The 17,855-nt window shown below is 38.3% G+C and overlaps 2 protein-coding genes across 3 annotated transcripts in view; both read right to left on the bottom strand.

Annotated features, from left to right (window-relative positions):
- The window catches only part of LOC104087487 (hydroxyproline O-galactosyltransferase GALT3), a 172,324-nt gene that overhangs the window by 44,284 nt on the left and 110,185 nt on the right, over positions 1–17,855 (bottom strand). The window lies entirely within an intron of this gene.
- LOC104091241 (probable inactive DNA (cytosine-5)-methyltransferase DRM3) lies at positions 4,519–12,350 on the bottom strand. Of its 2 annotated transcripts, XM_009596522.4 has the most exons (11): positions 12,176–12,350; positions 10,593–10,737; positions 10,389–10,517; positions 10,117–10,213; positions 9,845–9,891; positions 8,569–8,673; positions 7,667–7,766; positions 7,310–7,425; positions 6,762–6,864; positions 6,514–6,581; positions 4,519–5,978 (listed from the first exon to the last, which is right to left on the bottom strand). In XM_009596522.4, the coding sequence occupies exons 2-11, from the start codon at positions 10,593–10,595 to the stop codon at positions 4,629–4,631; spliced, it is 2,118 nt and encodes a 705-aa protein (XP_009594817.1). In that variant the 5' UTR covers positions 10,596–10,737; positions 12,176–12,350; the 3' UTR covers positions 4,519–4,628. The 2 variants fall into 2 exon arrangements, with proteins under 2 accessions (XP_009594817.1, XP_070058071.1); XM_070201970.1 differs by lacking the exons at positions 9,845–9,891; positions 10,593–10,737; positions 12,176–12,350.

Genomic DNA, 17,855 nt, shown 5'->3' with positions numbered 1-17,855 from the left:
ACATTAGAATAATATTATCCATTTTTAAAATAATTTTTAAATTTATGAATAACAAGGAAGCAAATGCGGAAGCAATTTTGAAATAATCCATAAGAATAACGGTGTCTAAATACCATCCCAGAATTGGTGTCACAAGTGCACGAGCTTCTAGAATAAATACAAATAAAGGTCTGAATAAAATAAAGTTATCTGGAAATAAACACACAGCTAAAGTACAATAGACGGGGACTTCAGAATTGTGGACGCCATGCAGTTATACCTCAAGTCTCCTCTGATAGCTGAAATTCGAGCAAGTCTATGGTACGCCGCTGGGACCAACTCCAAAATCTGTACAAGAAGTGCAGAGTGTAGTATCAGTACAACCGACCCCATGTACTAGTAAGTGCTGAGCCTAACCTCGACGAAGTAGTGACGAGGCTAAGGCGATTCACTTACATTATCTTGTACACAATATTAGTAACAACAACAATAATAGAAATAAATCAGGTAATTCATTTATAATAATTGAAGGCAACTCAGCAGTCATAACCAATTATCATTTTCATTAATTCTGTTGCAGCGTGCAACCCGCTCTCACAATATATTCACATTCAATTCTATTACAGCGTACAACCCGCTCTCACAATATATTCACATTCAGTTCTGTTGCAGCGTGCAACCCGCTCTCACAATATATTCACATTCAGTTCTGTTGCGGCGTGCAACCCGCTCTCACAATATATTCACATTCAGTTCTGTTGCGGCGTGCAACCCGCTCCTCCAATATATTCATTTTTAATCAAGTCGGTTATATATTTATTTCAATCAAGTATATATATAGACTTTAAAATAAGTCTGTTGCGGTGTGCAACCCGATCCAACAATATTAACTTTTTAACAAGTCTGTTGCGGCGTGCAACCCGATCCTTCAATATTAACTTTTAATAAGTCTGTTGCGGCGTGCAACCCGATCCTCCAATATTAACTTTTTAAAGAGTCTGTTATGGCGTGCAACCCGATCCTCCAATATTTCCATTTCAATCAATTCTTATAGAAGAAATTCCCCAATAAACGTAACAATTAATATAAAATCATAAGACAACAAGCATACAACAATCATAATTTAATTATGAAACAAACAATGACAATTAATAATTTATTATAGAAATAGGGGAGAAAATAGGCAGATTAATATTTGATATGCTAAATGTCAAATAACAATTAAAATACATAATTCAAATAGCATATAACAATTAATGCAGGAATTCAAGAATTAATATTTTGACAAAGAATAAGAGAAACAATTATTATAGTAATTAATTTATGATTAAAAATAATTTATGATTTTTCAAGTAAGCAGGCAAATAATTAATTTGACGACGTGTAGACACTCGTCACCTCGCCTATACGTCGTTTACATGCAATTCACATAACAAACAATTTAAGGGTTCTATTCCCTCAAATCAAGGTTAACCCCGACACTTACCTCGCTTTGTAAATTCCAATCAATTATTCAACCACAACTTTTCCTTTTAAATTTGCCTCTGAAAGCTTCAAATCTATTCACAAATAATTCAATATATTCAATACTAATCATAGGAATTAATTCCATATGAATTTATAAATTTTTCGGATAAAAATGCGAAATTCATTAATATATTCGGCAGTGGGACCCACATCTCAAATTCCGAAAAAACTTACAAAATCCGAATACCCGTTCCGATACGAGTTCAACCATACCAAATTTGTCCAATTCCGATATCAAATGGACATTCAAATCTTAATTTTTCGTTTTTGAAAAGTTTTACAAAAATTCCAATTTTTTCCATCTAAATCCGAAATAAATGATGAATATAGACATGAATTTGTGAAATACAATCACTATATGATAAAGAACACTTACCCGGTCCGAAATCGTGAAAAACTCCTTTGAAATCTCCCCTTAGCCGAGTTATAATTGAGGGTTTGTGAAAAATGAAAAACATCCCGTTTTTGTTCTGTTTTAAGTCACAGGGGTCAGGCCTTCTTCACGTTCGCGATGAAGGAATGATCGACCCTCCCCCAAGTGTGCCTAACACTACGCGTTCGCGAGGAGCTTGTCGCGTTCGCGAAGGTTAATGCCTCCATCGCTTCGCGTTCGCGAAGAAGAAAACTTCAGCTGCCCAGTTTACTCTTCGCGAACGCGAAGAAGAACATGCCAGAACACCTGCTGCAACAAAATACCAGATTTTCAAAGTCCAAAATATCCCGTAGCCTATCTGAAACCCACCCGAGCCTCGGGGCTCCAAACCAAACATGCACACAAGTCCTAAAATATCATACGAACTTGCTCGCGCGATCAAATCGCCAAAATAACACCTAGAACTACGAATCGGACACCAAATCAAAGGAGGTTTTCAAGAAACTTTAAAACTTATATTTTTTACAACCGGACGTCCGAATCACGTCAAATCAACTCCGATTCTCACCAAATTCGGCAGACACGTCATAAATATTATAGTGGACCTGTACCGGGTTCCAGAATCAAAATACGGACCCGAGGTCAATAAATCCAACATCAGTAATTTCTTAGAAATCATTAAGCTTTCAAGCTTTAAATTTTTCATCAAAATTCCATAACTCGGGCTAGGGACCTCGGAATTCGATTCCGGGCATACGCCCAAGTCACGGACCTACCGAAATTTTCAAAACACTGATCCTGGTCCGTTTGCTCAAAATGTTGACCAAAGTCAACTTAGTTGAGTTTTAAAGCTCTATTTCCCATTTTAATCCATTTTTCACATAAAAACTTTCCAAAAAATTATACGGATTGCGCACGCAAGTCGAGGAATGATAAATGGTGCTTTTCGAGGTGTTAGAACACATAATTACTTATTAAATTTAAAGATGAAATTTTGGGTCATCACACTTTTGAATATTTCTTTCGTTATACATAGTAGATATACGAACAATATGTTGTTTATTTATTGGCTTTCAAGGCAAGCAAGAAGCCAAGGATCATATTATATGGTTTTTATAATGTGTAGTTACATATTATTCTTTAGTTTTAACTTTATTGCTCAAAAACATATTTTAATAATCTTATATGGTGTTTTTTGAAAAAGATTGTACTAAATGACTCGTGGTTTTATTTAAAATTTTGTACTAAATGACTCATGGGTGTTTAAATATTTTGTACTATATAACTTGAGATTATATGCGGATCCAAGATTTAAATTCTATGGGTTCAAGCTTTAAGATTTTAGCATTCAATCCATTCACTTGTGGGATTACACTAGATTGTTGCTGATGTTTGTTTGTTTTATTGAACCCATTATATTTTAAAAGTTATAGATTCATATTACTATTTGTTATAATTTTAGTAAATTTTCACACATTAATTATGATCAGCGTCTTACGTAAGTCCTATACCATAACACTGGATCTGTCCCTACGCGGGATACACGTGCAACGTACATGGCGAGAGACTAGATCTATAATAGATTGAAATACACTGATATCGTAAGAAAATCTTTACACTATCATTACATATTACTTAAACGCTACCTAAAACTGCAACTCTACATGCAAACCTTTCTAAATGCCATTGATAGGATATGAAAGTTTGGCTAACATTTTAGAGTTGTGCATCATTGCTAAAGAAAACGATTGGTAACTTCATTGACATGCCTTCAAGATAAGGACATTGTGAAGATGAGATATTGTAATGTGTTGAGGAGAACGATGTCGAAAACTAATTCGAAGAAGGGATGCAAATTTTGGTCTATGCAGAATAATGTCCACAGTGCACAGTTACAGCTTGTCGTGTCATATTGTACTATATCTTTTGATGAATACAATGTTTGGATAGATTGTATCGTTTACCGTTGTTTCATGATATCATGCACCAGCAATATGAAGAATAAATTTGCAATATTATTAAAAAAAAATTATGATACGGGGTAAATTTATTATATAAAAAGGTAGGGTAAATGATAAAATAAAATTATTTAATAATAGTGAAGGGTGAGTGAAAGAAAAAGATAAGATAACGACGCGACCACACCAAATCGATCGTTACATAAAGTAACACATTTCGTCGTTACGTAACGACGTATTTAACAATACAATACAATAAAATTTAAGCAACAACAAAACAAACATCGTATTTAAAATAACAATACGATACGATACAATACAATACAATACAATACAATACAATAGGTAACGACCATCCAAACAAGCTGTTAATGCATCACGTCTTCAATTTCTGAGAGAAACCCTATGTTAATTTACCATAACTACACGATAGGTTGAGGTAAAAATACAGATCGCATAACTACTGTTTAAGTAATAAATCTTAGATAAAGATATATGTCACACTCCTAAACAAAGGCGTTATAAAGATGTCTCCTCAAGAGGACAGTACAGTACAAATGTCTCTTCTCAAGAATCGCCTTTGTCAACTCAGTTGAAGAAATCCATGAATGCAATATAATAACGTGCACGACAACTACTAAAATAGATAATCTGAAAACTAAATAATGTTATAGGCAACCCTTCTCCATTTAAGCTTTCATATATTAGAACAACTTCGGAGTCATAAACCAGGACAACATACTATTAAGTTCAGTTAATTGTCCCTACACAATAAAAAGCTAAGGAACTTGTTAGTTTCGCCCCATTGCATTTCTTACACGTTGCAGGACACGCACAAACTCGTGAAACAACATGAAATCTAAACTTGCATGACTATCAGTATCTGCAAATAAATTACCTTTAGAAGAGTATGTACATGGACTCTGGCATATGATGAAATCAAAACCACCAAACTTCTTTATCAAGACCTCTACCTTGTTACTGGTCAACTTCTGAATGTCTTCAATCTGCACAAGTTCTCCTGTTTGTCCCGAACTACTCCACCATTGCTTGAGAATTCTCCGGTTTTTCTCAGAAGCCTCAACGGAGACAACAACTTTTAAGCGAATTCCAAGGCGATGCAATGCAATTTCAGCTCCACCAGTTCCGGTAAAGATTGACAAAACTGTCAATCCTCCAGGGTACAGAGACTTCAATACAGAGAGACGATAAGCCAATGTATCTATCTGGAAGCAATGTTTCAGCGATAGAAGTCTTTCCATCAGGCTAAACCCAGCATTTCGAGTGTGATTTTCTGGGTAGCCAAGAATGCGTTCTATTTGTTCTGGCCCTACAGGTGCCAATTTGTAGCGACCAACCCAGACTAGATTCAATATCTGGCACTGGTGGAGGATATCCCTCTGTCTGTCAACTGCAGGAAACCCCTGGGAATCACTTACTGTTCTTTCAAGCCTATCACAAAGCTGAGATATACAAGAAGTCTCAGAATTGATGCAGCTCAAGTGTTGTCTGGTATCCCATGATGGCCACCATTTTTTGCTATTAGGAACTGCTTCTTGAATTGTCATTGGTGGTTTTGGAACAATGTGAAATCGATTTTCAGTAGGAAGATTATGTACATAACCTTCTTTACGACTCAGAGCTGAGAAAAGTTGAGTATTAACAAATTCTGGCTCAATGGCATGCAAAAACTGAGAGATTCTTACCCAAGAGTCATGAGATAAGTTCATTACATTCCCATAAAAGAAATAGGGAGCTTTAGCTGCTTCCTTATCAAGGGTCCTGCATGATTTGGGCATAGACAATTTCGGTGTCTCTTGGCAATCCAGCACTCTTGATCTTTGGTGAATTGCTCTTCGAGAAACCGGAGTCCTCGTGGTGTTGAATGGCCCTAAGTTTCTAGTGGTCATTTCTTGCCATGCAGGGCCAAGAGAACTGCTAAAGGCTTCATCAAACTCTGGTTTCGGTCTTTTTAAAGTGCCTATCTCATTAATATAGTTCTCCTTTGGCCGTTTCCCTTTAAGCTTTTCCAGTAGGTTAAGGTCTCTAGATTCAGAGGTATCCAGATCACATTCCTCTTTCTTAACAGCTAGTGGATGAAATCCAATTGAACCATTCCTGCCGAGAGAGTTTAAGAGATGCTGCAAACAAGTAATAAAACAAAATAAAGTTAGACAGTATTCTCAAACGGAAGCACACTATAGGGAAATAAGATCTCAGATACAAAAATAGGAGAAGAACATCCATACGTCATTTGAAAAAATACAACAGTTTATCTAAATTAATCTAGTTGTACTAGTGTCTTCACAATTTTAAGCATCAGAATCACAGTAGAGAAAAAGGGCCAGAGCATGTCAATAGTTGACATCTTTGATGAGCAAAAGTGCAGCCCAAGTATCAATTCTAATATAGCGCTTCGTGCAAATAATGAAGAATAATCATCCACAAGAATTCCGTAATAGCTAATGGTGAACTACAGCTGCAACCACACCATCAGGGAGTTTCACTTAGGAAAGGCTATAAGATGGTTGTCGCAATTGCTTGAAACCTCTTTGCTCCGTCATTGTCCTATTTTTGGTCCCCAACTAATTGAAGCAAGCTATCTGATCAACAAATAAGAAATTACCAAAAATTGCGAGTTTTATGGCACTACGAAAAGAAAAAAGGAGACATTACCTTGTTCATTCGTCCACTACTAGGATCTATAATTGAATTTGCAAGCTCTTCAAGAGGAACTTCAGAACCTAAAAGGCAGAATATGAAAGCTAAATGAAGCATCTGTTTAAAACACTGGCTGAAAAAGGTAGCTTAAAGACAGTAAGGATAATTAACCAAATAAGAAAGGCTGCAGTACAAACACTGCGATTTCAAGAGGCAAATAGTTACTGGCGGAATAGACACTAGAAAAGATGTAATTTGCTCACCATACTTCTCAATAACTGCAGAAACTTCATTCTCAGAGAAACCCATTTCAAGCAATTTTAATGTCTTCTCCATGATCTTAAACATAGCCTCGGTGCTGCATTCCTAGACAACAAAGTTGATATTAATAGCTCATTCCACTTGATCAATGGTAGGAAATAAGACATTTGGTCTCATATAGTATGGAGCAGGTTAGTTATAGCAAATATTCCATTCTTAAATTACATTCAAGTCAGAAAGAAAGAAAGGAGTATAAAACAGTTATATGAAGCAATTTAATATTTGCAAGTGCAATCTTTGCTCCAGGTACATGACAAAAAGCCTTCTATAATAAATTTTAAAGACGGGTTGATTCAAAGGATCATTTTTCCATACGGTGAGCTATATGATTATTCAAATATATCTCTTTGGTAGATCTACAGCTTGGGTGATCTGTTCAGTTAATGTAATTTCAGCATATTAGCTTGACCACCTTTCTTGTACTCTTCTTATGCTTCATAGTTTTTTCTCCTACCAAATGCTCAAAAAAGAGTTAACATAAATCACTAACCTTGATCCATTCTTTAATCTCAACAACAGAATCATCACCGTCATCTTTTTTACAATTTTGAGCTATTCGAGCAGCAAAGATTACATTCACTAGTTCGTTGACAGGAGCAGCTTCACCTGCATACAGGATGAGGAGTACTTAGTTTAAATGATTGCCTATTTAAAGCAAAAAGAAACAGACAACAAAGATAGCATGATTAGGAGGATTCTGCTTAACGGACTCAAGCTCAGAATTGGCTATCAGCTATACAGCATGATTGGAAGGATTCTGCTCAAGAGATGAGAAGAACCATAATGCCACAAGAAAAATCCTAGAGCATTTTTGAAAAACACATAAAGCTACAGCTATTACACATACCAAGTTTACCGATAGCAAATTCGACTTCGTCCAAAGAGAAACTCATTGCTAATAAAGATGCTTTCTTGTCATCATGAACTCCACCACAAGGATCAGGCTCCTGCAACAGAAAAAGGTGGAGACAACCCAAGTCGCATATCCTCTTTATCTTTCTTAATTTTAATATTATCTAAAAACACATAGGCTAAGAGCTTGAAAGCATATTACCCACAGTTTTCATTGCATAGGATTTTATTCCTAAAAATGGCATACAGACTGAAAAGCAATATGCATGAGCATGAAGTACATAGATTATTCTACCTCTAATATGCATCAGTGTGAAAAGTCGGGGTGCACATTGATATTGAAACAACGATATTCATTAGCAATGACCAATCTATCATTAAAGTGAACAGCCCATTCTTGTACCAAAAGGCTTTCTGTTCTACACACCACGTTGAGAAAGGCCAACCACTTCTTTTTTTAGTGGAGCAATATAACTTCATTCAAAGAAATGGTTTTGAATAAAGAAACAGACTTTTCTTTCATTGCTTCTTTCACTGGCATGAACCACCTCTTATAATAACGTAGTTCTTTTCCTGGCTGGATTCTCTCTTCTATCCATCGTACATTGTATATGAAACTTCCTCCCCAGTCTACAAAAATAATTAAAATGACCTATACAGTGGCAAAAATTGCATCTGTTTGCCTTTATACCTTCAACAATTTTTCCAACCTAATTACTTTTAAGCTATGAACCTCTTGGAATAAAAGCATCCATGTCAAGAGGACTATCCATTTATCCAAACCAAACTCCACAATTGTATTAGAAAGTTTGCTGGTTAATTCTTATAACCTAGCAAGTAGTAACCAACATTTATAGAAGCATGTAATTCACATCACGTAGAACCATATTACTTCACCTCTTTTATATGTACACCTCCGTCAAACTTGGCAGAACTGTTTGTGTCCTCATCATCACCAAACAAGCTATCCAGAGAATCTGACGATTCTGCTCTAGGAGGATCCTAGTTAAACACATCAACAACATCAGTTCTGGTTATTCTGTTGATCATTATACAAATGATGGCATAAGGAATAATCTACAACTGAGCGGCACAATGTTTTGCATCCACCATTAGCACAATTTGTGAAGTGAACTATATTTTCATTGAACGCAACAAATCTACTTTGTTTCTAATATCAAACCTAACAGGAAATAAACTTGAATAGAGGAAAATCAAAGAAACTCAAGAAAATTAACCAACTATTTGAAGCACAAGCTGTCCTATGAAAACGTGAGAAGAAATGGTATAAAGGCCCTCCGGGAAGGACCCAAATGTGCCATAACTGGAAGCAAAAGATCTGTAACCACAGATGATTTTACTTATAAGTCCTCTTATTCGTCATCATACATTTCAAATGTATCACAAAATAATACCAAAAAGCAAAGAACTTGAAAGCATAAATATTATAGAAAATAGCAGGAGCAAAGCTAAATTTGACTTCATTGGTGTTTCTAAGAGAAAAAATGAAGCGAATCATTTATTTGCTTGGTAAACATGTGGGATCAGAGAAATACCTTTCTGTTTTTTGTTTTTTTTATTGTTATAAATAATTCTTTTTGTTTTTAAAGAACAAAATGAGAAGACCAAAAGTGGCCCCTTGTAACTTTTATAGTGTATATATGTCTGACCTTTTAATGAATGCACAGCATTTTGGGAAAACTAAAAGGGAAAGATAGACATTCGATTAAGGAGATAGACCAGCATATTCTATATTTCTGCTTATGATTTGAAAAAGAAAAAGATGAATAGCATAGTAAATTATTTAAGACACAGAAAGTATACTGACATTTTGCGAAAGTACTACTCACTTTACTAGTACCACAAGTAAACATATGTAGAGGGGCACTTAATAGCTACCTAACCAGACACTGAGGACCCTAGAAATAGAAGTTTTATATGTCCAACTTCTTTGATAGACTACGTTATCATTATTCTTTTCTCTGGAAATAAACATTGAATAGAAAACTTGTATGATAAGAAGTTTTACGTTGAAAGAAGTAAAAAGGTCTTGAGGGTGCTTGACAGTTAGACAAAGAGGAGTAACATGTTGCATCAACACATTATTTAACGCAAGAAAGGAGCAGCATCAAAGAAAAAACAGAAGTACCACACATTAGAAATAGCTACTTACAGAATTTGCAACAAGAGTCTCCAGTAACAAGTCAATGTTGTCTTCACCTAAATTGAAAAGAAAATATCCCTTCTTACGTTACTCAACTGTAATAACAACCAAAACTTTTAAGAAAATTTACGAGTTGGAATTGGAACCCTTGGTATTCTTTACTTTTTTCTTTTCTTTAAGGTGGTAGCCTTGGTATTCTTTCTCCAAAATTCAGTAGCAAAACAACTTGCCAACACAATCTCACAATAGATTAAAGCAAAAGTTAGTTTTCCACTACATACCATTTTCCTCAATTGCTTTGTCAACAAGTGATGCATTGAAACCCATAGCCAGAAGAGATGATCTCACACTGCTGCCTGATGAGCTTGCAATATTGTCCTACAGATGCATTAGCATAAAAAAGAAGATGATTACAGAGGTGATGAATATTAATGCTACCACCTGATGCTAAACAATATTACCAAGGCAGCATTGTGTCGACTTCGAATAAAACATGGCAACAAAATATTACCAAGGAGGAAATATCAGCTAAATGCATTATTTCTTTCCTTACCCCTGTAGGCCTTGTATATGTGTATAGAGATGGAAATTCACAATATGGATCTTCAACTTTAGGCATGATTCCACTCACACCTTCGGGCTTCGAAGAATTTTCACTATCTGAATATTCTGGTAACTCACACTAGAATAAACAAAGAATGATTAAGAACACAAGCAATGGAATAGCACCATACACCTTAAATGTTCATATGTATACCATTTTAATGTGAAACTGGAGGGAGCAAAGTTAGACAATTGTCTCTTATGTGCCGCGACAAAAGCATAAAACTGTGCTTTCCTTGAGCCTTTTGCAGGTAAAATTGAATAAATGATACTCAAGGGTAAAGAAAGAGCGAACAATCCTGCAGCCAAAAACAACTGAGTCATTCGAATCAAACGCTGAGTATTCATATAAAGGAGCTCAGCTTACATAGGATTGAGGCATAGTCCTTGTTGTACTCTAAGAAAACGCTGCAGCCCAGATTCATAAAGCAAAATGGAAAGCTTTGGGCAGTGTTTTTCTTTTTACAAAGTATTAAATGGGCAGAGAGTTTGAAAGGTAGTAACATGCAATGAAGTAGCAGACCAAACACTTGATAGGCGGACTCCCGTCTGATAACCACTTGCTGAGACTTTCATCTTGTATGGGTCAAGTAATAAAAACCCAAATGCTAGTTACAAAGAAAGTTTTAACCTTTTTAAGTTTTGGTTACATCTTCTCTTGAAAATCCTAAAGCTTTTCTACGTGGCAATAATACCAGATGCACACAAGCTGGCCCAGACACCACCGTCATAAAAACAAAACAACAACAACAACAATAATAATAATAATACCAAAATATCAAGTGTTTTTCTTTTTACAAAGTATTAAATGGGCAGAGAGTTTGAAAGGTAGTAACATGCAATGAAGTAGCAGACCAAACACTTGATAGGCGGACTCCCGTCTGATAACCATTTGCTGAGACTTTCATCTTGTATGGGTCAAGTAATAAAAACCCAAATACTAGTTACAAAGAAAGTTTTAACCTTTTTAAGTTTTGGTTACATCTTCTCTTGAAAATCCTAAAGCTTTTCTGCGTGGCAATAATACCAGATGCATGCAAGCTGGCACAGACACCACCGTCATAAAAACAAAATAACAACAACAACAATAATAATAATACCAAAATATCAAGTCGGTGCAATCGTCTTCATCATTATTTTAATACTCCAAAAAACCTTTTTCTTCTCCACTCGTATATTCTTTTTCTTTTCTATGAAAGTCATGGGAACCAGCTTATGCGCACCTCGACTATTCCACCGGGTACGTGCTATCTCCCACCAGCAGAGGTAAGCAAAGGCTTAGGACGATGGAAAGAAATCACCCGGTGTTTTTTTGTTTATATTAATATCTCAATTACTATAAGTATTAGGTGGACTAATTATTCTAGTCCAAATTAATTCCAACCAAGTAACATTTCAACACCCCCCCCCCCCCCCCCCAAAAAAAACAACAGTTCAAGAAAAAAGAGCTACTGGGAGGCAGTGTACAATTTAACTTGAAACAGGCAGTCATTAAGTACTTAATTCGCCAATTTTCAACAACGAAGCACATAATCAAGTAAAATACAAACGCCTAAATTTTCCACCACCTCTGCCACTGTAAAAGTCTAATAAACCATTTCAATTTTGATATTTACATAGGCATTAACCAACAGCGTCAAATTGATTATATGTTTTCATGTTCAAATGCATGAAAATTTAGAAAATTAATTGTGCATGCACAAATTTTACCGGCGGGAGAGAGAAACGAAAGCTGACCTTTAGCTGCGGCGAAACTGATCGGAGATTTCGCCGGAGGGTGAAATTCAGACTGGGAGCTTAACTCAGCAGTAGGTGAAAATAAAATATTGGAGTTCGTGTAACTTCGGGTACAGCATTTTTACCCATTTACGAAACGGGTCAAGAGGCGGAGCGAACCACGAGACGGGAGATCAACGAGTACGGGTAGATGCCATATGTTACCGATATTGTCCAAATTTTACCGTATACAGTATCCAATTACATATTTTTTTCTTTTTATTATCCTTACCTATTATTTACCCTAAAAAAACGGATAATAATTAAATTTGTAAGTGTTTTAAAGATACGTGAATTTTTTTAATACAAATGATAAAGATTGCTAGAATAAATAGGCAAAAAATGTAATAAATTATCAAATCGCTTGAAAATAAGGAGATGATTTTGGACTCGAGGGCAGCCTCGACGAGGTATACGTCTTCGATCCCGGGCTTATAATAATGAAACACTGATCAACAATGTGAGAGCTATGAATAACAGAAAAATAATAGTATATTGCTTTGGGATACGTGTTATAATGTGTTCAATGAATAATTAGATCCCTCTTTATATAATAGGGGAATCCCACTCTAGGTACAATTTCATAAAAGGTAAAAATCTCCCGTCTAACTAATTATTGGATTCCCTTCGGTAGGTGTCGAAATTCGCGCTGTGATACCCGGTTGGTCACGGATATTACAGCATTCCGTTAATCGTGTTCGATTGCCCAATAATGCTCACTGAAGTTTTTTGGGATTTGGACTAATCCCGGGGCCATGGCCTCTATATACTCAAGGGCGAGCGTCGTGCCCCCGGTGCCTGACTCGATGAGTCCCTTACCTCTATTCAGGTTCCTTGTTATCGCGTTCCTTACTCGATTTATTTTATCGGGATCTGGACCAACTTATGGGTCCGGTTTCACCTGTATACAGATAGTCCCCTCGTTTCTCGGAGAGCAAGTTTTATGGAAACGACGAGGAACGACATGAGTTATTCGATCTCTTCTTCAACACGTTGTGACACAAAACGACAAAGAAACCGAAACTTTCCGTCAGTCGCGTCACAATGACCCCTAACGCGTGTCGGCCGTCAACAGATCGTGCCTGAATGTGAAACGGCGCCAAGCCCCTATAAACACCCCTTCCTTCGTTCATTTTTTTACTTTGGACCAAGCTTCTACCTTCGATCCTTTAAGATATTACAGCCTTCTTTCATCCTTCTATATTCTTACCTTCGTTCTTCAAGTTACAACCTTTCGTTTACCCTTCACTTATGCGAGTTTGCTTTTTTTATTAGCAAGTTCTCATCCCTCATCTCCTCATTCTACTTCATAGTTTCAAACCCTTTTAACCAGATAAAAGAAATGGCAAAGACTTCCTAGACCGCTCCCCATAAAGATGTTTCTTCTTCTTCTTCGCGGTCGGCCACTGAGGTCGAGGAGACCGCCCCTGATGTGGTCGTCCTCGAGAAGTCTGTTCCGGGCGCGACCACTGATGAACCGGCAACCGATCCCCCCTTGAAAATATTCGTCCCCGGGGGGTGTTCGGTCAATGACAACTTCAAGGTTGAAAATCCCTCTTCGGTTCAAGGCCGATGCGAGGCGTATCACGGTATATTTGCTCTATTACCGAGGTCGTTCTTCCTGCAATTCGAAAGGACTCTGGCTGGGTGGATAAGGATGTAGTGATTCTCGGGCCCGATGACGATATTACTATACATGCTGAGGGATATCTAAGTATTTACACTTATCCCTTTATATTGGACCCGGTCATCTTGGACTTCTGCAGGAGATACGACGTATGCCTCGGCCAAATTCACCCACCATTGTGGAAGATCGTGATCCTTCTCCGATTCTTTGTGAACAAAATCGATTCGTGCACGTTTACCATTGATCATCTGCTCCGCTTATACAGTCCTCAAATCTTCTGGGGGGACTGATAAAGCTTGTACGTCGGGCCAGCAAAGCCCCATTTTCGAGTATCGACAAGGACCGAGATCGGGGTTGGCAAAAATGCTTTGTCCAGGTGAGGACCGCCGACCTGATACCTGCCGAGTAGAGGCCATTACCCGAGAAGTGGAACGTATCACGTAAGTATAACTCCTTTTAAACGTCGATTTCATGTTTTATCTTCCCTTTTCTCATCGGTGTTTGCTGTGGTACAGCCCTCGCTCGAGTTCCAAATGCCATTCCTCGGCTCCAGGAGTGGATCAGAGGCATTTGTTCGCAGATGCCTTATGCCGAGCGCTCGTAGCGCGAGCTCTCAAAGGGCCGTTGGGAGGCCCGATCTCATGGTAAGATTCCTTTCTCTGGATAAGTAGCCTTAAACCTTCTTTTTTCAATTCTATGTCCTCATTGCTTCTTTTCTCTTTTTTTTTTGCAGGCTTGCCTAAGACCATCGAGCTTAGGCCCTTGGTAGGAGGTGAGGACCTACCCGCCGATCCTTCTGCTTCGGGGCATCCCAGAGCCACAGCTGGAGAGAAGAAAAGGAAGAGGGCCCCGAGCTCGGAGAAGAAGAAATCGAGGAGAATGTTGGCTCGTAAGCCAAAGGAAAGCTCCAGCTCGCGAGTGCTTGAATCAGATTCACTCTTCCGGCTTAGGGATGAGCCCGAGAAGGATGGCCATTTTGTGGCCCGCGAGCCATCCATTCCCGAGGAACAAGTGGTAGCCAATGGGGAAACGATGGGGGATAACCCTCCTCAAGTTCACGAGGCTCGTACAGAGGTGAGGGTCGAGACCTCTCAAGTCGCAGGCTCCGCCCCTCCCGATGTTATAGAAATTTCGGGATCGCCCTCATTCACAGAATCTATGTTCGATGAAGCCCGAGCGATGAAGGAGCGATTCAATGAAGGGGCTCATGGAGCGGACGATCCCCTCCGAAGCTTGTTTGATGGTATAGACTCAACCGCCCTGGAAGGCTTCTCTAGGTTGGGTAACTTATGGTGCCGAGGAAAAGTCCATCCTCGGAGGTTGGTGGGCCGAACTCGAGCCCGAGGTTGATCAACCGGTTCCCCGCTCCGAGCATAGATCCTGGCCTGAAGCGATTAGTAGTTATCACCGTCCCAGAGGATGCCTGGGTTTTTTCCGCCCCGTCAGGGTAGCTAGCTACCTCTGGTGCCTAGTAACCAAAGAAGACCAGGCAAAGATGAACGAGGTGGATACGTCGTGCTTATTCAACGAAGCGCAACAGACGCTGAACCGGGTAAAGTGTTATCACACTCTTTTATCTTCGAATTCAGTTTTTGATGACTCTAATGCCTTTTCTTTTTCACATTCTACATGCCGCGGTGCTCCACTATGAAACCTTTCTCCGGTACCGGGGTGAGCTTAGCCAACTCGAGGCCGAAGTCAAAGAGCTTGCTGAGAAGAGGGAGCAATGAGAAGGAGAAATCAAGAATCTCCAGGCTGAGTTGGATGCGGCTCAGAAAGAAGTCAAGGAGAAGTCAAGAATCTCCGGGAAAGGTTTCTGAACAAACTTCTTGGAATCTAGACCCTTCAATATAGGTGGTGCTCCTGGGATTTGGTCGACCCTGGAATTGTAGGTTTTCACCTTTTTTATCATTGGCCTCAATTTTCTTTTCTCCCGATTCTACCCATTTTGTCAGTTCCTCGAGCATTTTTTTGATCTCGGGGTTAATCCCGGGTTTAACTTCACTCGGCCTCTCGGTGATTGGTTCGTTTATGCGAGTGATTTCTCGGGACAGCTCGGGCTCAACTCTATTGGGGGCGCGACTTTGGTTCTGTAGTTGGGATATCGCTACTCGTTGGGCCTGCAGCATTTCAAAGATCACTCGCAAGTTGATCTCATCTCCTTCACCGCCGTGTGTATTTTGGGCTGTCGATCGGACTCCCCCGCGGATGTTGTTCTCAGGATCGATAGGCAGATTCGCATTGATGGCCACATGTGAGTTAGCGTCGATCGGGTCCGCGACCGAAACTCCGTTGGGATCAACAGGGGGCACTCAAACCGCTTGAAAATAAGGGGAGGATGATTCTGGACTCCAAGGCAGCATCGACGAGGTATACGTCTTCGATCCCACGCTGAAACGATCCGGTCGGTCGTTTTGAGAGTAGTAGTCATGAACCTCTATTTATTGCTACCTCTATTTCATTTTTGGGTATTGTGACTTGCCAAGAGGATTTTTTTTTGGTTTCGAAGTGAAATAGGACACATAGTCCTTAAAATAGAATTTTAAGTCGTAGGAATCGACCGTAGTTCAAACTGTAGAAAGACGACTCCAGAATGGAGTTTTGACGGTTCCAATAGCTCCATAGGGTAATTTTGGTCTTAGAAGAGTATTCGAATGTTGAATTGGAGGTCCGTAGGTCTTTTTAGCGTCAATTGGCGAAAGTTGGAAATTTGATGAATTTTTGGAAGGTTTGACCGGGAGTGGACTTTTTTATATCGGGGTCAGATTCTGATTTCGGAAGTTAGAATAGGTCCGTAATATCAATTATGACTTGTGTGCAAAATTTGAGGTAAATCGGACATGATTTGATAGGTTTCAGCATCGGATGTAGAAGTTTAAAATTTTAAAGTTCATTAGGCTTGAATCGATATGTAATTCGTATTTTTAGCATTGTTTGATGTGATTTAAAGGCTCGACTAAGTTCGTGTGATATTTTAGGACTGGTTGGTATATTTGGTTGAGGTTTCGGGGACTTCGGGTGAGTTTCGGATGGTTAATGAATTATTTTTGGACTTAGAAGATTTTCTGGTGCTGGGCTGGTTCAGGGGTAATCGCACATGCGCAAGGATGACCGCTGTAAGAATGTAATTTTTGACCCGCGCAACTTTTAAAAGCAGTATTTTAAAAATATTTACTTATTTTTATTTTAATATGATTTTAGTCAACTTTATCCTTTTCTATATATCTAATATCCTTTAGTTTCATGTATGTGATTTCTTGGTGATACTATTTTGTTGATAAATTTTGTGAGTGCTCTGTTTGATTTTTAGTCTCCGTTATTGAGAACAGTTTGTCCAATTTTTGATTCAGTTCCTTTGTTTGGCTGATGATTTTACTTTTTGGTAATTACTTGTTAAGTAAATAAGACAGAGGGGCAGTGGGAGTTTTGAACATAATCAAAGAGATTTTGGCTTAATATGATATGTTTCATTCCTGCTTCGTTATTACTAGTTTCATTAACGCTAGGAGCATGTTAGAACGTTAACACTTGGGTAGGCAATCTTTAGGATTTTTGCTTGATTCGAGGTGAGAGGTCGTCCCCTTTAGTTTATATTCAGGGGAATTCCCCGTAGACTCTGTATATATTTCATACTCTTTTTATCAGGGGTATGCCCCGAAGTTCTCTATAATTGACGGCCATTATGGATATCGTAGATGAGCATAGTATAATAGACTTTAAGTATTTTCTTCTTATTTTTCTTTTATTTAGGTGGGGACGACCTCGAGTCTCTTGTGTGTTTATTTTTCTTTCATGTGTTTTTGCCTCAATTCGAATATCCTTTAAAGTTAACTTGATCATGTAAGCAATCGTAAGTTTGGTGGGGACGACCTCGAGCCTCTTCTGTGTTTATTTTTCTTTTGTGTGTTTTTGCCTAAATTCGAATATCCTTTAAAGCCAACTTGATCATGTAAGCAACTGTGAGTTTCACGGGATTTGAGGAATGCATAACACTTTCTCCCTGAGTCAAATGAA

This window comes from Nicotiana tomentosiformis, chromosome 5 (genome assembly GCF_000390325.3).
Source record: "Nicotiana tomentosiformis chromosome 5, ASM39032v3, whole genome shotgun sequence".
In the NCBI taxonomy this organism is placed as follows: domain Eukaryota; kingdom Viridiplantae; phylum Streptophyta; class Magnoliopsida; order Solanales; family Solanaceae; genus Nicotiana; species Nicotiana tomentosiformis.
This window is presented reverse-complemented; position numbering and strand designations above follow the sequence as displayed.